At 34.9% G+C, this 24,142-nt stretch overlaps 1 protein-coding gene across 3 annotated transcripts in view; it reads left to right on the forward strand.

Moving 5' to 3' along the window:
• LOC150110590 (phosphatidylinositol-3,5-bisphosphate 3-phosphatase MTMR4) overlaps window positions 1-24,142 on the forward strand; it is a 360,520-nt gene that overhangs the window by 222,139 nt on the left and 114,239 nt on the right. For all 3 annotated transcript variants that reach the window (XM_090399896.1, XM_090399904.1, XM_090399910.1), the window contains exon 11: window positions 19,005-19,895. In XM_090399896.1, the coding sequence (XP_090256022.1) occupies window positions 19,005-19,895 (891 nt within the window). The remainder of the gene's footprint in view (window positions 1-19,004; window positions 19,896-24,142) is intronic.

Raw genomic sequence — 24,142 nt, forward strand, 5'->3', positions numbered from 1 at the left:
TATAAAGAATACGATGTAACTTTTGAAATAACAGAAACGATAATGAACAAACTCTTAAAGAAATAAAAATCAGAAAATCAGCTGGAATAGATAAGATACAGAATGTATTATTAAAAGATAGAGGGCAACAATTAATAAAAGAATTATGTGATATTTTCAATACATTATTTAAAGAAAGAAAAATACCGATTGCCTGCAAAAGAGCTTAACATGAAATATAATCTTTAAGAAAGGAGACAGGGCAAACCCAGAGAACTACAGAGGAAATCTACTTTGCACTACGTTAAAATTATGTGCAAAAATAGTTAGAAATAATTATCTAATGAGCATCAAAGATTTAGAAAAATAGATCAATGACAGATGCAATATTTATATTAAAGTAAATAATGGAGAACACATTAGAAAGCAATAAACCTCTTTACATGTGTTTTATTGTTTTAACTAAAATTTGATATAATTCAGTTAACACGTTCGCTGCCAACTACAAGTATACTCGTAGTCGGTATATGAGCATCACAAGCCAACTAAGAATATACTCATATGATGCTTACCGCCAGCAACGAGATTACCCATACTGACCTTGAAGAAGCGAAAATGCTTGGCATGCAGAGCTAGCAGCGAAAGTGTATATACTTGTAGATGGTATATGAGCCTCACAAACCAACTACGAATATACTCGTATGTCGATTACTGCCGGCAACGAGATTACTCGTACTGACCTTGAAGTGAAATTGCTTGGCATACAGTAACAAACTATGCCCGAGTAGCGTGACAGTGAACGTGTTAAAATACAATAATAACCACATTAAAAATGAGAAAAAGAATAAATTTTAGAACTAATTAAGAATATATATGACACAGATAACAGTTGTAAATAAATACAGAACATGGACAGACTGAAGAAATTAAAATAACCAAAAGAATAAGACAAGACTGATGCCATATGGTCACTGCTTTCCTTGGTAATGTTCCTCACCAGGTAGCCCTGTCGAATGCCTTTCTGGAGATATCAGCTCTCTAAAGATCAGTCATTCCAGACACGCCATCCACCCATCTCATTGAAGGTCTCCTCCTTCCATCCTTTCAGTGTGTTCAAGTATTTCAGCTTTCTTCTGTCAATATCTATTAGGAGCCTTAAAGTTCTACTGATCTTTTCTAGCACCCAGCCTTCTGTAACACTACATCTCATAAGCAATTATCCTTATCCTATCACACTTCTTTAGGTTCCAGGTCTCACATCCCTAAGTGCTGTTGGAAAAACAGCTGCATCCAGAATCCTCAACTTTGTTCCTGTAGAGATATATCTATCTTTCCAGATTTTAGACAAGTCTCTGACTGTTGTTTTAGCCATTCCTAGTTCTTCTGATGTCTTCTGAACAACAATTCTTCACATTAATAACAGATCCCAGGTATTCAAATTTGCTGACTACTTCAATTCTTTCTCCATTAAAGTACACATCTTTCTCAGGAGCTTTGCTGTCTATATTTCCTTTGAGAACCATAATCTTTGTCTTGCTAGAATTGAGCTGAAGTCCTCTGTTCCTACTGATCTTATTAACTTTGTTAAGGATTCATCCTGGTTCTTCCTTGTCATTACAATAGAGTATTGTGTCATCAGTGTACCTCAGATTACTGATCAATCTGCAACCTATCCTAATTCCTATGTTAAGCTCATCCAATACTTCATGCATGCAGCATTGATACTAAATAAGTGAGGAGAAAGAGGCATTCTTGCTGATTCCTTTGCTGACCTGAACCCAATCAGTTAATCCAACACATGTTCTTACTATGGCTTCCTGCTCATACAAGTTAGCTATCAGCCTGATATGTTGAGGAAAACCCATTAATTACATTACTTCTCACAATTTCACATGCAGAATGTAGTCAAAAGCTTTAGAGTAGTCTATGAAACAACCATAATGAGTCTAAATTATACTTTTCAATGACCTGTCTAAGGCAAAGGATCTGATCTCTGGTACCCTTTCTTTACCTAAAACCTACTTGTTCTTCAGGCATCTCTGCCTCAACTTTGGACTCAATCCTATTTAGAATGATCTTTAATAAAATCTTGCTTACATGAGAGATTAAACTAATAGTTTTAGTTCTTGCAATCCTTCATATCTTCCTTCTTGTGCAGTGGTATGAAGAATGACTTCTTCCAATCTCTAGGCTATGATCCTGTCTCCTATATCCTTGTAATCAGTCTATGAAACACTGTTATCCTTCAATCCCCCCCCCCCCCCCCCCGTGGCCTTAACTCTGCTTGGATTCCATCTGCACTCAAGTCCTTGTTGTTGTTAAGCTGTTTAATTGCTTCTTCAACCTCATGCCTATGTGGAGGAAGTTCCAAATCAAAATTTTTTTGATAAGAGCAACCTCCAAATTTTCCTTATTCTGTCTGCTGTACAGTTCCTCACATTACTCTTTCCATCAGTTTTTGTTTTCCAGTTCTTCTGTTATTGCTCTGTTCCTGTCTTTGATGGCATTCAGTTTGAGCTTAAACTTGTACTTTAGGTCATGAACTAAAATAAACATCCTTTTATAATTGTGCCTCTTCATCTGGAATTCTATCTCTTCACACTTATTAGCATAAAATTCTTCCTTGTTCTGTCTGATGGTTTTTTTTTTAACTTCTCTATGTAATCTTCTATATTCTTCAGTTCTTGTGTCTCTTTGTTTCTCCAACTGCCTCCTTTTGATCAGATCCCATATTGAATCTGATATTCATGGGTCTCTAGTTCTAATCTGTCCTAGATACTTCTTGACTGTATCCTCTATTATAACCTTGACCCCTTCCCATAGCATTTCGGGTAAGTTTTCCTTGCTAGTCTCAAAAAGATTGTCCAACCATTTTGCAGGATGGGCCCTGCTTGGAAGGTTTTGGAGTCTCAGTCTTACTTTTGCTCTAGATATGCAATAGGGGTGCTTAAGGGTCAAAGCTGTAAAACTGAGAGGAAACCTCCGCATAGCCTTTAAAGGAATGCGGAGAACTGACCAGGGCTTCTGACCTAATGTCCAATCCTCACCTTCTCGTGCTGCACCCTGTTGGATATCTACCTGGATACTGAACGAACGAGGATGGGCTTCCAATTTGGGATTTAGCCGACCAAATTGTATTCCTATTGGTTAAACCAAAGTACAAAATGATGGTACAACATGACAAAATCTCATGCCGGCCGGGGCGTCGCCCGGTTTTCGCAGGGAACCAGTGCGAACAGCGAAAATTCAGCTACTGGAACAAATCTGAAAACACACCCCAACACAACATCACCAGAGTTAAAGATCGGTACTATCAACATAAGAAGCCTGAATGGCAAAGAAATGGAGCTAGCAGAGGAATTAGATAAGTACCAGATCGACATAATAGGGGATGACTGAAACAATATACAAATATACAATTTATATAAAAATAAACAATATACAAATATTAATATACAAAATGTTATATTCAGGCAATGACAATCAAGGAAAAGGAGTAGCCATAGTATTCAACACAAAATACGAGGCTCATCTTCTTGAACGGCAGGCAGTGTCTAGTAGAGTGATTTGGGCAAATATCAGAATGGGGAACTGGACAATGAGATTTATTTGTGCCTATGGTCCCACAGAAATTTCTACTAAGGTAGAAGTGGAGGAATTTTTTGAGGCTTTAGAAAAAGCAACTGACACAATGAAGAAGGAAAATATGGTGCTTGTTGGGGATCTAAATAGCAGAGTAGGAAATGATTGTGAGACATACAAAAATATTTTGGGAAAATTTGGAGAAAAGAGCAAAGCTAATAATAATGGCAAATACCTGTTGGATTTCTGCTCAGGACATGGACTGGTTATTACTAACACCATGTTCCAACATAAAAATGTGCACAAATTCACATGGAGAGAAGAGGCAAGGAATAAGAAAAGTCTCATTGACTATGTTATTGTTGATAGTGATGTTTTCTCCCTAGTGCAGGACACCAGAGTGTACAGAGGATTTGAAATTGGAAGTGATCACTATTTAGTCTTGAGCAGGATAAAATTGAATTTCATATTGAAAAGAATGATATGTAAGAAAATTTTAAAGCAAATAAAATTTGAGCAGCTCTCAGATGTGACCTGTAGACTAAAATACAGAAAGATTATTGAAGGAAAAATGAAAGAGTTTGAGAACAGGAACCAAACCTTGGAGATTCAGTGGCAAGCCTTGAAGAAAACCCTGATTGATTCAGCTAGAGAGGCATGTGGTGAAGTTGTCTGCAAGGATAGAAAAATTTGAACTCCATGGTGGACACAGGAAGTTAAAGAGGCAGTGAATGAAAAGAAGAAAGCATATCAAAAGTTCCTGCAAATAAGTCAGCTTGTGCTCTTAGAGAATACAGAAACAAATATAAGAAAGCTAAACAGTGTGTAAAACTAGCTAAACAAAAGTCATGGGACTTTGGGAAGAATATAGAAAATAAATATCAAGAAGGTGGCAAAATATTCTGGAGGTTGTTTGAGAAGCTTAGGAATGGAGGAAAGAGTGCTGTAAAAGGAGTTAGAGATGATAAAGGTGACATGAAAACAGGAGAAAAAGATATCCTTGAAGTATGGAGTAATTACTTTGAAAATTTGCTAAATGAAACAAGCAGTGATGACAGCACAGTGATAAAAAAACACTCAACAGGCATACAGTTAGGAATACATATCCATACTTGAAGTAGAAAACGCCATCAAAGGCTTGAAATGTGGAAAGGCAGCAGGAGTAGATGATATTCGACCAGAAATGCTGAAATATGGTGGTATAAAAGTCTTGCAGTGGCTGCACTGCATAGCTCAGAATCCCTGGACAGAAGGACGAATTTCCAGATGATTGGAGTAGAGCTCGCATAGTACTCATATATAAAAAGGGAAATAAAACTGAATGTGAGAATTAAAGAGGTATATCCCTACTGAGTGTTCCTGGTAAGATATATGCAAGTATACTTGAGAAACTGTTGAGAAGAATTGTGGAAGAAAAGCTTGGTGAAGAAGAAGCTGGATTCAGGTCAAATAGAGGCTGTCTGGATCAGATCTTCACTTTACGACAAATAGTGGAGAAATCATGAGAATATAACAAAGATCTGTATTTAAGTTTTGTCGATTTGAAAAAGACATATGACAAGGTGCCAATAGAGAAGCTATTCAATATGCTACAGTTATATGGTGTCAATGGGGCATTACATCAAGCAATACTTAGGCTTTATTTGAGGTGTAAGTCAGCAGTTAGAATTGAAGGAAGTACAGGAAGATGGTTTAATGTTAAATCTGGTGTGAAACAAGGATGTACATTATCCACTCTGTTATTCATTATCTATATGGATCACATTATGAAGGAAAGTGGTATTAAACATGATATCAATATTGGAGATGTTAATATCAGATCTTTGCTTTATGCGAACGATGTTATACTTCTAAATAAATTCGCTAGAAGTGTGCAAGATTCTCCGACTAAATTGAATGACTGTTGTAATAGATATGGTATGAAGGTCAGCAATAAAAACACAAAGACAATGAAAATTAGCTTGAAAATGTCAACTGTGTTGTGAATGGAGAACCTTTGGAACAAGGTAAAACATTTCAGCTACTTAGGCATGATTTTTAGTGAAGATGGTAAATTAAATATGGAAATAGACAACAGAATCAACAAAGCTGGTATGGTAGGAAGTCAATTGAATAAATTCATATGGAATAAGAGAGAAATTAGTCGGAACACTAAATTAGCTGTATACATGACAGTGTTCAAATGAGTTTTAACTTATGGATCTGAGAGCTGGGTTAGAAGTAAAACACTTGACTAAAGACTGGAGACCACAGATGTGAGAGTCCTGAGAAAGATTAGAGGCATGAACAGATGACATCAATGGCAATATCATATTAAAATCGAGAATATTAGGAAAGAACTTGACATTGTTGGCATCCAGGAATGCGTTAGCAGAGCTAATCTCAGGTGGTATGGTCACTTAAACAGAATGGGCGAGGAAAGATTAGCAAAACAAGTGTTCTTTGCCAGGTTTGCAGGAAAATGACCCTGAGGAAGACCAAGATATAGACGGATTAATACGATACAAAGTGCCTTAGACGATAGAAATATAAGATCTGATAATGTTGGAGTCTTGACAAGTAACAGACTGATTTGGAGGAAAATTGTAGATAGGAAGTTAGTAATGATGTAAATTTTTATGTAGTACTATTATATCCTGTACACCCCCCCTTGAGTGTACATGGCAGGAATTTGATGATGGTGCAAAAAATATGCAAAGGTAGCTTTAAGAAATCATGTCACGTAATGCATGGTGTTAAGTGACTGGTTGTCTGATTTACAGATCAGAATGCTTACCCACCTCTTCGCCCTGAACCTGAAATACTGCATGAAGATGCTTTCTGTGTGCAACCAGTGAAAAAGGGGAAAAAATAATAATTATACTCAACTTTTGAATTTAACTAGCCCAAATTAATTTTCTGAAGCATTTTTTTTTAATGGAACCTGTGACTTTTGAGAAAAGAGCAAATTAATGATTGTTTTTAGAGATATGAATCAACAATCATTCTTTTGAGAAGTATTTGCATAGAAAAATATTTGTTGCCAAAGACAACATAACACAAATATACTATAAACTATAAAAACTCGTACTGACATACGAGGGTTTATAACGATATCAAATAATATCAAATGCAGTCTTTCCGATCTTCCAAGTGTTAATGCCAACATTATGCTTGGAAGTTGACTGTATCTATTTTGAAAGCAGAGAAAGGTAAAACCTTTGTGATAGGAGATAAAGATGACCATGGGAGGAATAAGAGAGACACAGGATACACCTACTTATCAAGAAATAATTTATAACCTACCAAAACACAGACAGTTGAAGAAGCTCCTTGATGAAATTGTCAGCTGGGATGCAATACAGTAAGAATCAGTATTTTAGATGGACTCTTTATATAATTTCTGAAAATGAAGTCTGGCATGTGAGACCCATTGTGAATTGTATTGACTCTATATATTAAATCTGTGTGTGTGTGTGTTCCTTTTCTGTCTATTAAGTGCACTCATCACTTAATCTGGATTATTTATCGATAACTCTACACATTTTCCTGAGAAAATCAAGGATATTTCCATACAGTCTTCTGATATTTTTGTCAGGTTTTACGTCATTTCACTGTTCACTAACATCCCCTTAGCAGACACTCCTGTATGATAATTTCTCTCTGGATGTTGTAAAGATGCTCAAATTCGTTATACAGTCAGGATATTTTAGCTGGAAAAATAGCATCTATGAACATTGAGAGTTCATCCTTAGGTCCCTCTGCCCTCCACTCATGATAATTATTATTTAAATCATCTAGAAGATACTTTGCTTTCAGCCATTTATCCTCAACCCTCTTTTTGGGCTTGTTATGTAGTTGATATATTTGAAATTTGGTTTCATTGTGGAAATGAACCAACCATCTTTCTATATCAAATCAATAGCCTACATCCATGTATTCTGTTCATCACAAAAAAAGAAGTGTTCTGAGAATTTACAGCTTCTGGTATTTTGTCAACCAATGCATGGAACTGTATATCCTATGTAAATATCAGAAATGATTTGATATGATCCTTCTAATGGACAGCATATGCTGCTATTGGTTAACTCTTTCTTATATTTACTATGTATTCTGTCTCTTTGAATTGCTCATTTGTTCCACACTGGTGATATATTGTTGGTTTTGGTACAAAATATTTGGTTAATTTGATTGAAGTTATTTATTGTCCAATGTGTTTCCTTCTCAAGAACACATTTATACAAGAAGACAAAAATAGTTTAGCTTTTCAGTCATATAATAATATATAAAGTAAATTAAGTGAAACCAGCTAAATTTAGTTCATAAACACCAGACTGCTACAATTTCCTGTGTTTTCACCAGAGTTTCTCCTGATCTGCTTTTGAGCTATTTTTCACTTTCATATGCACAAAGCATCTTCATCATATATGTGTATTTACTTAGCAGTATAGTTGGTATTGAGGATTTCAGTAGTAACGCATATTGACCTATTTCTCCCTATGTATTAATAAAAAGTAAAATTGCATTATCAAATATACTTCCTTGAGAATACTTCAAAATATATGTAATATTCTGAGGTTTTTTATATTGTAGAGTTGAAAAAAAAAAAAAAAACTTGTAGAGGTGAAATAATTTTGTGATAGCCAATCCAAACAAAGATGGAGTAGTTCATATTTAATTTAGTGTATGGTTTTTTAGATAAAGGGGACTTAGATAATTCAAAGTTCAGGTCATCTGTGTTTAGTATGAGAAAGTAATTTGTGAACTAGAAATACATATCTTCTCTAAGATGAGTCATTTCTGGCCTTATGGAAACACTCAACTTGAATGGTTTTTATGATATTGAATTATGACTATCTTTCTAATATCATCTTGAGCTACTATTAGGCATGGATAACGATCTCTATCTGCTGTGGCATTAGCTTCACCAAATGTTTAATGATCTCAATGTAGATCTATAGCCACGTTGTCTGCAGGATATTCCACATTCCCTGAATGGAGGAGAGTGCAATGTTGTTGTTTTGTTGTTGTATCACTGTACATTCCAGAACGTCCCATTAGTGTTCTGTTCAGCTGAGATGCAGTGAATTTGCCATTCAGAACAGGTGATGTCTTTCATGTGTTCATTAAACTATTTCTGTCAAGTTTGGGCATGGGAACAGGGCACATTTCCATTCCAGAGGACCAGTTTTGTCTGCAGAATGGCAGAATGCATGTTATTTGCTGTAAGCTGGTATGTATACCTACACTGATGATACATTGATATTTTGCATTAGTGGTCCTAATTGAGAGCAGATCATAACATAAACAATTAGTTAACCAACTTACTGGTTTGTTATCTAATCCCATCTGTTTCAGTTTAGCTACTAGCTTGTCATGTGGCAGTCTATCAAAGACTTTTGAAATATCCAAGTACACCATCATATATTCATCTCCTTTATTGTGTGAATTGGTCACCTTGTAATACATAAGCAGATTGAAGAAACATGACGTCCCCTAACCAATCCATACTTGACCATAAAGAATACTGCTATTACCAACCCACTAGGATTCAGAAGTGGGTTGATACTGCCATTTTCAACCCATTTCTGAATCCTAGTCTTCACCAACTTCTCTAATACCTTAACAACAATCCCATGCACACAGATTGGCCTATGATTTGTAGCCTTAGCCTTACCCCTCCCCCCCTTGTGAAGTGGAATAATTTTTCCCACCTTCTACCCTCTCAGGACCTATCCTGTCACAAGACAGGTTTAATAGTTGCACCAAAGGTGACATTAATTCCATAGAGCATTCCATCAAGACACATGATGGTATACTTTCAAATCCTATTGCCTTATTAATATCAAGTTTACTTAATTTCTCATATTCTTCTTCGAGCACCATCTCCTGTCAGAGGTCGGCGACCACTTTGGCAATTTTTGAGCAATCCTCAGCCACTGTGGAGAGTTACTCAGAGCTCATGTCAGACTACTGTCGAAGTCTGCCAGCCAAGATTTTCTTCATCTTCCTCCTTCCATTTATCTTCCCTTTTATAATCAATTGAAGTATGTTATATTTTTCATTACGAAGTAGGTGACAAAGATATGCAGTTTTTCTTAATTCCTCGTATACTTTCTGCTAATTCACCATCAGTCCCTCGTCCACTATACCCTCTACACTTCAGCTTCTCCTGAGATTGCCATCATGAGGATGAAATACGCTAATAAAATGATCGTTGAATAATTCAACTATATCCTGTGCATTGGTTACCAATACCAATCTGCCAGTGTTATCAGCTTGCATCATCCTCCTGTAGTAATTTTTCCTTCTACTTGCCACACATCAAAATAACTCACTAAGATTTTTGTTTTCCTGATTGGCTAACTTCTCATGCTGCACTCTTGCTCCCTTTACCAACCAAGTTTCCTCCCTGACCTGCTGTTTATACTCTTTATGCAACTGATCATTATCAGTATTCATCTTGTGTTGTCTCTTCAAGATTTCACACTTAATCTCTTCATTCATTCATTTACTTCTGTCTTATTTAGTCTTTTCACCTTTGGGAAATACTTGGATATTGCTGATGTTAAATAGCTATTAATCAATGCCCACACAGTGTCTATATCCTTCCCACTCAACTCCTCTTTCCATACTGTAGTTCCCAATTGTCTCCTAAGATTTTCATAATTGCCAGCCTTAGTTCTACATATATATATATCCCTTCTTTATAGAAGTTCTCACGTGACTGGCTGCAACCCAGGTTGATCTTTGTGGTTACTCTCGTTGGATGTAAGACTTAACTCTCATGTGCCTAAGATTGTTGTCCCTTAAGAACTTGAGAAATTCCCTGATGCTATCTCTTCATTTCAATTAATATTGGCATTGTTGAAATTATGCAAAACTGATCGCCCTTTGCTTGCTCACTAAGCTAGCAGAAGGTGATCAGTTATGGGTAATTAAACACATAAGCCAAGTTGCCTATATGTTTGTCTCCACCTTTCACATTCCCTGGCTTGCAGCAACACCCTACCAAATATGTCTTTCTATCTATCTCCACTTCACACTGTACCGCTTCAAAACCACTGCTACTTTTTTCTCGTTGTATTTCAACCGTGCACAGATATAATTCCCATGCAGCAGCACTTGCTCTCCCTTCTTGTCTTTCCAAGCTTTGCGAGAAATGCCATATTCTTCCATTTCTATTCTCTTCAAGATGTCATTCTCATCCAACTATGTTTCACTTATTCCAACTATTTTCGGACACATGATCTCAATTAGTGCAACAATTTCATACTCAACCGGTCCCACATAGCCCCTCCCAGACCCAACCCCAAATGTACTCCTGACCATTCCATTCTTATGCTGACTGTCCACATACGTGCATCCATTACACTTTCATAATCCATTCTCATTATGCCATGTATCCCTGGCCCACTCCATTTCCCTCTCCTACTTGCATTCCTGTTCTCACATTCTATTCTCCATTCACAACTACCTCAATCTCACCTGGTTCACTCTCCTGCTCATTCACGTTATCTTGACTTCTACTGATATCTTTTCTGCATCAATTATTACGCTTCTTTCTAGCAGCAACCTTCCAAAACCATTCAGATGCAGTCTGTCTTTCTTATACAGTTCCATTTGTCTCAAACATTCACAAACTGCACTCCTTTCTCTTCACACATTTCTGATAACATTCTTCAAGATCTTTGCTCTCTGTTGCAGCTCATTTTATGCTTGGGCAACACACAACCTACCCTTCCTATGACACTTTTGACTTTCACTATCCTCGATCTCCTGATATCCACTCTCACATTTTCCCTATGTCCTACCAAATCATTCATCCCAACCACTAATTCCCTTGCATGCTTATTTCTCGTATCCAGTGCCACAGTCACTGTGTTCATTCTCTCTCCTGGTAAACATACCTTGTGCACCCTCATCTTTTTTATTATTATTATTTGACACCTCCAGGGAGTCCAAAGACTTGTCGAGGGAGGGCATCTATTCTACAACTCTCTATTTCCACCACCCACAATCCAAAAACTACAATGAACCACAACTACACCAATGCCATCTACTGCCCACCACTACCACTAGTATTTTCACAGACAATCACAAACATCCAAGTCCGTGGCAGTATTCAAACCCACAGCCTTTTGGCTGGAGAGCAGATACGCTAACCACTTGGCTACACCTTTTATGATAGAATCTCCATACAGTACTATTCTTGAGTCATGTGCTACTTCTTTCTCTCCACTATCTTTAATTTCATTCTGTACATGCCTAATTTCATTCTTCAGCTCTTGCATTCCAGCTATTGCTCAATCAATCATACTTTCTTTCATTTCCACAGTCACACCAGCTCTTTCTTTCAGTCAGGCCCACTTTCACTTCTTTAAATATGCCAAATTTTTCATTTTTTTTTTAATCATTTCTATATTTGCAATAACATTCTCCCCACTCATATTCACATTGCCACTCTTCTGGCTATCATTCTTGGTCTTACATCCATTCATTGCCTTTTGTCTAGTATTCTTCACTTTCAGTTCCCAATTTTCATTCAGTTCATTGAATCAATTAACATATGACACTTGTGTTACACAGGATGTATGCTTTATATATAGTACTTTACATTCATTCTCCCATGTAGCAAAAGAAATCATGAGAGATAAAATAAATCACTGGAAATAACCAAAAGAAATCAAAACCCATAACAATAGAAAAGCTACAGTAAACAGAACAAAGGAAATTGCCAGAAATAGAACCAAAAGAATCATGAGAAATAAAAGAAATCATGGGAAATAACACAACAAAAGACAGAAATCACAGGAAAGAGAACAAAAGTAAATGGGGTTGATTGTAGGAAATATAACAAAAGAAATCACCACCAGAACATAACATATTACAAGAAATAAAAGAAAACACAGGAAAGAGCATAAGAAAAATTGCAAAATTCATAAAGAAAATCACGAGAAAGAGAATAAAGGAAATTGCAAGAAATAGACCAAAAGAAATCGTTGGATTTCTTTTGGTCTATTTCTTGCAATTTCCTTGTTACTTTGTCTTTGCAATTTTGTTTCTTGCAATTTCCTTGTTACTTTGTCTTTGAAATTTCCTTGTTACTTGTCTTTGTTACAGATTATGTAACAAAGAAAATGGCAGGAAATTGTACATTGATGATTGAACACAAAAGTTTGGCAGGGACTATACATAGAACACAAAATGATAACAAGAAAAAGTAAAAATGCAAACAATGATGGGAGACAAAGGAAAGAACTAAGAGTATGAAATTATAAAAAGAAAATCTAGAATTAGTTTAAATTGAGCAATGTCAATTATCTGTAATCATCACAATCAACTAAATATGTGCAGTCTACCATTAAAATCAAAAATAACCTGAAAATTTCAGTAGTTAAGTCAGTAAACTTGGTCATCTCCAGTTACAAAGATCAAGGGAATAGAAGTGATGAACATTAGCCTGCATTAGTCTGCTTGAAGGGAAGGGAAAAGTAATAGACAGAACTGCTGGTGTGAGTATAAATTTCCAATTGGACAGAGATTCCAATGATATACATAATTTAAAGCTATTCTCTTCAAACTGAAAATTAAAAAAAAAAAAAAAAAATTGCACTATATACAGTATTTCTTTAATTTAGAATTATGAAAGTATAAGTTATGAAATTTGTTTAGGTAGCAGCTCACTTTGTGTTTGAAAGATTCTCTATAAGTTAAAAATTCTAACTCTCTGGTTAAGAATTTCTAAGTTTTTGACAGTTTTCAATTTTAATTGTAAATTCTACATTTTTACAGTTTCACATATTTATTATAGTTTATTAAGAGTATTTCAGGTAAGTGGCATTAATTTAAGTTAATGTAACCTTTCAAAATATAAATGTTCTAGATTTTTATAATGTTTTGCAGTTGTAGTTGTTTTTGTCTTTTATTATTGTTAAAATTTGTAATTTTTCATGTTGTCAATAACTATCTTAAAAGCAGACAAATGTAATGCTACAGTAATTTTAAACACTAAGGACTACATAGCTAAGATTGCAGAATTACTATCAGACCCATCACTGTTAGAGTCGGATGGAAAAAGTCAGACCCAACATGGAAAAACCACAAGGACACTAACAACTTATTATGGAACATGACTAGTTGGTCCACAGACTTGCAACGGAATCTGAAGCCACTACACCCATTGACGCCACGATTGTATGGAGTCCACAAAAGTGGAGTTCCACTACGCCCGATCATTGACGGAAGAAATGCTCCCACATATTTATTGTCCAAACACCCCTCCAGCCTCCTAAAAGGACATATCAGAAAATCAGACACTTACATTAAGAATTCAAAGCACTTTATTGAAAAACATCTCGATCTTAAAGACAGACATTTTCACTAGCTTGGATGCGATATCTTTATTTACCAACATCCCAGTAGAAGAAGTTATCAGTATCCTATACAATCTCTTCCCTGAAGATACAGCTCACCTTTTTCATCACTGCTTTAAATCTAATTATTTCAAATGGAATGAAACGATATATGAGCAACTAAATGGCTTAATTATGGGCAATCCCCTTTTGCTTCCCTAGCTAGAATCAGACATCCTCTCAAAATTAGATCCAAAATCTTTAGTGTGGTGGAGGTATGTAGACCATATCTTCATAATTTGGAGGGACACAAAAACAGCTCTTTTGGACTTTTTAACCAAAATTAATTCTTTTCATCAAAAAATACAATTCACTTTGGAACTGGAAAAAGATGATCAACTACCATTTTTGGATACCCTAATCAAGAAACGAGCAGATGGTCACGTCAAACTAACAGTCTACCGCAAACCAACACACACTGGACACTACCTTCATTTCAAGTCAACTCACCATATTTCCCAGAAGCTCAGCATAATACATGTGCTCAAAAATAGAGCTACGAACATCATCTCAGAAAAAAAAAAAAAAAACTCTATGATGAAATTACTCATATGTCAGAGACATTAATAAAAAAAAAGGCCATTCAAAGAATCTAATCAACAAGATTCTTCATAGAACATTCCCCCCACAACAACAACAACCTACCATCACTCAATACAGTTCATCCTTAGTTATTCCTTATACAGGTGCGGTGTCCAAGAAGATTGCAAAACCTTTTAAACCTTTCAACATCAGAGTTGCATTCAAACCGGTCAAGTTGTCTGTCATGTTTTAAGATCGCCAAAAGATATCAATCCTTTTTTCAAACATGCTGGAGTGTACGGCATCCCATGTGCTTGTGGTTTAAACTATATAGGACAGACATCGAGAAGCCTCAAAATCTGAAGAAAAAAAAGAACATATAGGAGAGATGTTAATAACAACAGAACAGACAACTCAGGTCTTAGCCCATCATTTTGCGATTAACCATACTATTGATTGGGATAGCAGCTCCATGCCTTACGTAGAAGAAGATTTCCATTGTAGAAATTTCAAAGAAGCCATTGTAGTCCTCCATTCTGGAGAAAATTTTAACAGAAACCATAATAATTGATATATGGAAAACCTTAATAAGATCACTCAGCCTGCCAGAATTTAATTTCGCTCAAAACTACAGAACATGCTCTCATAACAGTGACTAGCACAACATGCTCCATGTGTGTAATGTTACTCATTCTATTTGAATGTTTAATTTATACGATAGTGTTACTCCATTTTCTCTGTACTAGTCACTTTGAGTTTTTTCTCTTACCGTTATAAGACCTGAAGAAGCCGGACAGCGAAACTTATTGGTATTAGATGTTTATAAATCATGGTCAATTAAAGATCAATATATATTTCAATTTAGTTGTCATTTTGTGTAGTTAATGTCCAGTTCCATGTGTTTTTTCTTCAATGTGCGATTTACTACCTTTTTTTGTTCTTTTTCCTCGATATTCTTTTGTTATATTTTCCACGATTTTCTGTTTTTTTATATATATATTATTTTATTTTATTTTATTTTTCTGCCATTTCCTTTATCTCCTGACTCTAGCATCATTTGCTGAGAAATTCAGTTTGCTTTAGTGGAGTTTTTCAGCTTTTACTGTTTGTAATAGTGATTTTAAAATGGCATTGGTTCTGTGGAACTTAGGCCAGTCCTTTTCTGTAGTTCATTATAGCACATCATTTCTTATAGTGGTTTTCACTATAGTCTGTGTTTACTCTATCATAGTATCCTGTATACTCCTGGAAGTATGTTGTATCAGGAATTTTGATGATATCTCTTTGATTCCTACTACATTGGACATGAGAAGAATATTCATCCTGCATATCTCTGAACAAGTCAATAAAATTGCTGGCTTCATGCCTCAAGTCAAAGATGAGATTCTTCCTCTCTCACATTCAGGAATTGATAAAATTTCATGTACTTGTTTTAGGTGATCTGGATATTTACTGAATTAAGAATCTTTGAATAAGGTTTGTTCTGATTCCATGCAGAAAGTCTGGAACTCACGCAGTTAAGCATTGAATTAATATCCACAGTATACAATGGAGAAATACTATGTTTTATACCATTACTTCAAACTTGAAAGGCTGTTTAAAGAAAGCTGGCCTGGTTTGAGTGGATAACATACCTGATCTCCAACCAGCAGGTTGTGGGCTGGAGTCCCACTGTGAGTATGGGTGTTTGTAAAAGCCTGCTTGTATGGTTCCTTGAATTTATAAGACTTGTCTTTTTTAAACAAAACAAGAAACTAGTGCGGCATTGCTGCACTTAAATTTTTAATTTTAATGACATTCCGTGTTTTTCAGAAATAAGCAGAGCACTCATCCTGAAATGATTAATCACTTGCTTTTTGTTTAAGCATCTATTACTTAATTCCTTTTCCAGATCCAAATAGCTTATTCTCTTGACATAGTAATCTGTTGCTTTGTTGTGCATCTCAAGATAACTGTCTTACACTGAAAATACATATAGATATGATGCATGTAGAATACTTATGAACTCCTTTATTTAACTACAACTGTGGTACTACAGAAAATTAATTTTTCTGTAGTATTTTTCTTAATTCCTTTTCCAGATCCCAAATAGCTTATTTTCTTGACATAGTAATCTGTTGCTCTATTGTTGCTTTGTTGTGCATATCAAGATAACTGTCTTACACTGAAAATACATATAGATACCATACATGTAGAATATTTATGAACTCCTTTATTTAACTACAACTGATACTACAGAAAAGTTGATGAAAAACTAGCATGAATATCCAAATAAGAATAAAAAATAAGATGAACTGATTTATTGTAATACTTGTTTATTTTTTAACGGTATATATTAGAACACAGAAACTAAGTAAATAATTAATTTATTAACTTACTGCTGATATTTCACTGGTTTTATAACCAGCGTCTTCAGAGCACAACACAGTTTGTCACAATACGTGAGACTATAACAACATGATTTAATCAACGGACTAGTTAAACAAAATTATAGCAGCAACACAAAGACTAGAGTCCTGATTTTTGGCGCCCTCTATCTGAAAAAAAAAAAAACTGTAGCTATCACATAAGACTAGAGTCCTAAAAAAAAAAAAAAATAGTTTTTTCTTAAGATGACTGTCTCCCAGATCTTAGGCAAGTTGATACAGCCATATTTGTTGAGATTTGGAGTGTGTTTCAGGGCTTCTGTCCTGTGAGAGATTGTTCCTTTAAGAACAATCTCTCCAACACTTTGGCTACGCTATGTTGATGATGTGCTAGCTATTTGGCTACGTGGCCCAGAGACACTGAAAACGTTCTTAACGCATTTAAATAGCCAACATCCAAAAATCCACTTTACAATGGAACTGGTAATAACTGTCTGCCCTTCCTGGATACACTTATCACACGTCTTCCAGATGGTTCCTTATCATTTTCAGTTTTTAGAAAACCCACACATACGGGGAGATACTTACACAAACAATCACACCATCATCCTTCTCAACAACATGGCATTTTAAAAATGCTAACCCATGGAGCGAGAGCAATCTGTTCCTATGACAATGCTCTTGCTGCTGAACTGGCTCACTTATGCCACACCTTCTTGGCCAATGGCTATAATCCACATAAGATAAACAAAATACTAAACACTCCTAAGAAACCCCTCCCACCATCCACCACAGAGAACTACAACAAAACAGTCACCATCCCATACATTAAAGGCACATCTGATAAGATTTCAAGAATTCTCAATAAACATACACTACGCACTACATTCAGACCATGTAGCAAATTAGCAACCCTTATCCGCTCATCCAAGGACAGCATTCCCCCTTTATCACATCCAGGAGTCTACCAAGTACCCTGCTCATGTAATCAAGCCTACTACGGTCAAACAGGAAGAACTGTGAACATCCGCATCAGCGAACACAAAAGATACGTCCGGAATTAGCACTATGGCAAGCCAGGCCTAGCAGACCATGCTCTCGATACCCCCTGCACACAGGACCAACTGGGAAAACACAAAAGTACTACACAGAAGCCCTGAAACACACTCCAAATCTCAATAAATATAGCTGTATTAACTTGCCTAAGATCTGGGAGACAGTCATCTTAAGAAAAAACTATTTTTTTTTTTTAGGACTCTAGTCTTATGTGATAGCTACAGTTTTTTTTTTTTTTCAGATAGAGGGCATCAAAAATCAGGACTCTAGTCTTTGTGTTGCTGCTACAATTTTGTTTAACTAGTCCGTTGATTTCACTATGTTGTTATAATCTCGCGTATTGTGACAAACTGTGTTGTGCTCTGAAGATGCTGGTTATAACACCAGCGAAATATCAGCAATAAGTTAATAAATTAATTATTTACTTAGTTTCTGTGTTCTAATATATACCGTTAAAAAATAAACAACATGTTCAACGAACACATAAGTCTGGCTACACGTTTGTAATACTTGTGTCTGTCCAATACCTGTGAAAATTACCTACATCATACAAAATATTGAGGTCTTCAATATAATCTTTCAGTTGGAAAGCAGTTAAAAACAGGATAAATCTTCATTATTAATTAAGATTCTCTCTCTCTCTTTTGAATGCTCAAACAGCAGCTATATGAGAATTAATGAAGTTATTGCAACATGCATTTGCTCATTGAAAGAGCACACTAAGAGTTAAAATGATATACTACTAGGCTTAGTTCTATTTACAGTATGCCATAAATAATCTGTCTTTTTATTCAATGGGCACACCATGTATATTTTATATCATGCAGATAATGTTTATAATGACCTTCATTTTCTGCTATGTATTCTGAAAGGTGTATTGTATATTATGATCAGGCTTTAATAACTAGGTTTTATAACACTTCTGAATTAATTTGGCAGAAGTTGTGTAAGTAATTATTGTAATTTAAAAAAAAAAAATCTTGTTATAACACTTCACTATTAGCATTTTCAAGGAATTTAAAGATTTTGTTAATGTGCTACATTTCTTGTAATTACTTTTTTTTTTTTAGCAGTTTGAGGTATTGTTTTTTTCCCTCCATTATAGGTTTTACAACCATCTTGTGAATTAAAGGATCTTGTGTTTTGGTCCCAGCTTTACTTGCCTACCATGCTTTCTCCTGTAAGTGGTCAAGCAAGTCGTGAATTACAGCAAATTTTGCAGAAAAGAGATAGTACTTTACTTACAAAAACTCACTCCTATGATACTATTTCTGCTATAGATCATCATTCCAAATTATACAGACATTCTAGTGATCCTGTAATAGATAGAGGGACAAACTTTGCTGCCAAGTTGCAATCAAATGGCATCAACTTGGAACATTCTCTTTTAAGTAATTCTCATGGCACTGGCAGTGAAGAAGAAATTAATTTGGTTCCTAATACAGACCTAAAAGCAGAAAATAGTACTAAGCTTCAGACACATCCATGTGCATCTGTGGATGACTCAACAGACACTTTAGTAAATGAAAATGGTGCTTCTGCATTTCTTAGCGAGGAGAATAATCAAGTTGAGATTGTTGGTAATAGTTGTATTGAATTACAGAAATCAAATTCCAGTACTGTTGCAGAAACTAATATGAATATTTCTCATACTAACAATTGTATCTCGTCTCCTGTATTTACTGACTGTCATGCACAGATAAAATGTTCATCTATTTCTCCTGTATTAAAATCACAACCAGAATTAAATGGGAATGAAGATGTTGTTGTGAAACAGCCATGTAGCCAAACTGTAGAAAATGAAAGGCCGTTAAATCGCCATCTTTCTAGAACCCCAAGTTCAGGCTTTCCAGCAACACCATGTGAAGATCACTCTTGTGAAAGTATTACTTCCTGTAGTCACATTATTCCTCCTCATAAACTTGATCTTGATGGATTAATGATGATACGAGATGAAATTCAAGAACATTTGCACCAGTTATTCACTCATTATCAGGTATTTATTTTATTTAAATATTTAATTAAAATACAGATAAAATTTTTCACCAAGTAAGATGTATTAACTTTCTCAAGATGGTGCCTTACTTTACTGTAAATACATGGTTGACTCTGTAATGAACTTGTGGAGACCATATAAATAATTTACTGTAGTGAATTTCTTTTAGAATAGTGTTGTACCCATGGTACTTTTTTTTTTTTTTTTTTACTTTCTGTTAGTTGGTTATAATGGTGTTTGCTCTAGTGAAAAGCAGCTGTACTGCATGTGGTTCATATAAGTAAAACTGTAATATAATAATTTGTTTTTATTGTGCTGTGAAAAGTAGATCCTAAATATGTTATGATTGGTTCAGTGATTCGTTATTAGGAACCAAATCATTTGGAAAAATTCTCTGTTAGATCCCTGAACTACGAAGAAAATCCAAAAGTAAAGGTAGTTTTCTATTTTTCTAGTTACCAGTGTTCGTCATGTCTCATACAGTCAGGAAGTAAACATGCCAGATTCATTTCCTGTTTGCACTATTAATGAACAGTTTGATGTAAATGAGTTTTTGGTAATCAGAAGTAATCACACTATCTGTGATTTACAGTTAGTATAGTGTGCTGTGAGAAATGTATGATTCAAATAAAGATAGATAAATGAAAGTTCAGAAAACAAGAAGAAACCTATTCACCGTAAATGTGGTGGGGGAAGAATTTGTGAAGATGAGCTAAAGAATAAGTACACTTGGTTGCCAGAACCAAAAAATAAGTTTATGAATGGATTTAAGTAATAATCCCATCTTCCCTTTACATGTTGGACCTGTGAACTTGTCACAACCAAGTAATTTGGCTCCGTAAAAATCAAATGAATGGTTCAATAGGGCAATTAATCCTATTTGCATAGTGTGCTTTGTTCTGTCAGTTGCATATACGATCTGTCTGATGGATAATAAACCAGGGTTTCTATGAGGAAAAAGTCTCAGTGATTGGCTAACTTGCCTTCAGTTGAAAAGCCTTTATAAATAGTTCTACACACCTTCTAGATTGGATTCCAACTCAGATCTTTCCAAATGAAGGATAGTCTATATTGAATGAGCTTTGGTGGCTGTTTCAAATCATAATGTACAATTTAAATAAATTGCATCAGAACACTACTTACATTCCATGATAGTAATACGTAATTATGTTTATATTGTTACAAGCTTCCCTGCAGTAATTTTTCAAATCTAAAGTATGTATATTGCTGTAGACCATAGACACAGTTAAACATGAATGCTATTGAACTTGCTGTATCTTAAGTTTTTATTATTATTAAGTTTACTTCAAAATAGCTTTAACAAGAGTTGGAAGAAGCAAGAGAATTACTTTGAAAAATAATCCTGTGTGTACAAAATTGCTTTTACTGTTTTGATTTATCCTCGTATAAATATAGTAGCATCCAAATGTTTTTATGAAGTGGAGAAATTTTTATCTTCACTGAATTCCTGTGTAACCTCAGAAGGTGTATGGGATATTAGGATAGTAATACATGAAAAAGTTATCAATTTTTCTCAAAAGTTATCAAATTGGTAACATGAAAAATTAATTATTACCTGTCAGGATTTATATTAACCCCTTAACTTCTGAGAACGTATTATTACGGGCTCAGAAATGCACATTTTTTAGTATGGAAAGAATCGTCGTAAGATATTCAGACTTCGTGAATAGGTTCCTCCATCTATTGCCAACCAATTGAAGTTTATTTGACTTGGGTTTCTGTCCTTGTATGACGCCTTCAAATTTTTCTCTAAAGAGAAAAATTTGAACTGGTACAACTTAATCATATGCAGCTCAATGCATAAACCACATGACTGCGGGGATTTCAGGGATGTCATATGGCGTCTACCAGTAAATATCCACGTTATCTTACTGATGATCAAATTGATGAATCATTAACAACAAATGAGTCGGGAGAAGAATTGTCCGAGTTAAGTGAATTGTGTACTTAGATGAAGAAGAACGAGCGAACAAGATAGTGACAAAAGTCTCGATACGAACGTGCGTAAGCGAATGCGTACCGAAGATGTATTGTTCAAGTGGCATGATGATGCATTTACTCCAAGTGTACACGAATTTGATAGCAGTAATTCAGGAATAATCACAGGTAATATCATTGATGATTCTTCAGCTTTAGATATTTTTGAACAATTTTTTACCATAGAACTAATGACAACAATAGCTGATGAAACAAACAAGTTTCATACCTTCATATGCAACATCTACATAATAATAGACCATCTACACCATCTTCACGACTAAAGCAGTGGAAAAATGCCACTCCTCAAGAACTTTACATTTTTCTAGCTATTACAAAAAACTATTTTTATGCCTTCTGGATATGGCCATACTCTAAATTCCCACTGTCTCTATAATGTAAAATTTGGAAAAAACACAAACTTAGCAGACCACCAACTCATGCTTATCAGGGAAATAATTCAAAAGTACCATATCCCCAGAACAACAGGGAGGTTGAAAGGACGTCCATCACCTGGAGATCAACCACTGCATCTCAAAGAAAGGCATTTCCCTTCTCTTGTACCTTCTACTCAGAAGAAGAAGAATGCAGCTCGAGTTTGTTATGTCTGTTCCAATAACACTCTTGAGCAGAAGAGGCGTCATGAGTGCTGGTATGTGTGCACCAAATGTGATGCTGGAATGTGTACAGTCCTGTTTTGAAAAATATCATTCCATGCTAAATTTTTAGGATTTTCATACCCTGGCACTTGGTAGGCTTAGTAATAACTGTGTTGTAAATAGTAGTGCTCTTTATATATTTTGATTAATTTCTACATAAATGAATGTAATTTACATAATCAAGTGGATACTCCTTGATTTTGCAAATTTTATAAAACGCTATTATTGCCATTTGTGTGAGTGAAAGTGTATATCAAGAATGTGTGATGCTATCCAGACTTCTTACTTCAGTAAGAATTTTAATTGATTTTATTTATAAATTTTTTGCAAAATTAATTCAGCACATGGGACAATGTCAGTAGAATATAAAATCAACAGTTAAAGGGTTAAATCTTATATTTCTATCTTCTATGTACTTGTTACTGTATCATTCCACCTAGATCTTGTTCCTCTAACAAAAATGAGGGCTTTTTTTGACTGGAATGTCTAGGCCGACACAAAATTCTGTAATGTTGTACATCATGTTATTTTGGTTTAAGCCAATAATAATACAATTTGGTTTTCCAAATTGTTAGTGTGTCCTCATTTGTTCGCATCCAGGTTGATCTCTACTAATAGAATGCACGACAAGAAAGTGAGGATTGCACATTAGGTTAGAAGCCTGGGCAGTTCTCTCCATTTCTTAAAAGGCTACATGGCATTCTCCTTTCAGTTATCCAGCTTTGACTGTTAAGCCCCCCCCCCCCCCCCCCCCCCCCCAAGAAGAATTTTTAAATTCATTGGTATACTGCAGTCCAAATAACTTGACTGATTTTTTTAAAAAATTATTTCACTGAATTGTTTTAAAAGGGTGAAATTTTAATTTCATGTTTGGCGTAATAACTTTTTAATTCGCGAAATTTGTTTTAGCTATTTCACTCAAATTGTTTGTATAATCTTCTAGGAACATTTCTGGTTCCATATGCTAGATCACTACCACAGGAAACACCATTATAACTTTGATTCTAGTTGCCAAGTAGATTTTTTCTGAGCCTTTTTTATAACTGGTTCTAGAGTTAATTGATTTTGGACCCATGGAAATAGTATTTTTTGCACGGAAACTTGAGTTTTGAACTTCACAAGTTAGAGGAATTAGCCACTGAAAAATTGACACTAAGATATTAATATGTAGGGACATTAAATGGCTAGCACTTTTTTTTTATTTATTTTTATTTTTTTAAAATTTTTTTTTTTACTCTCACTTTAAAGCCTTCTAATCTTCAGTGGCCATGAACTCAACTATCGCTGGTGATTAAGAAATGGTGACTGGCTGCTTACCAATTTCCAAAAGTTTGTTAGGGGTAAATTAGTTCAAAATAATTAAAAATAAATTTGTACTCTTGGTTTGTGGAGATTATAGATATATAATTTTTTTTTTTTACCATGACTATTTTTTTTTATGAGAAAGAATATTTGAACTAAGGAATGATAAATATATCAATTTTTATTAGCTACATTTTGCAAATTACATAAGCAACACTTATTAAACATAAAATACATGTTAGCTTTCGGTATAGAAGTTAATCCTCAGTGATTGTTTGATGAATATTA

The sequence above is a fragment of the Typopeltis vanoorti genome, chromosome 1 (genome assembly GCF_054136105.1).
Source record: "Typopeltis vanoorti isolate ZY-2024b chromosome 1, IOZ_Tvanoo_1.0, whole genome shotgun sequence".
Classification (NCBI taxonomy): domain Eukaryota; kingdom Metazoa; phylum Arthropoda; class Arachnida; order Uropygi; family Thelyphonidae; genus Typopeltis; species Typopeltis vanoorti.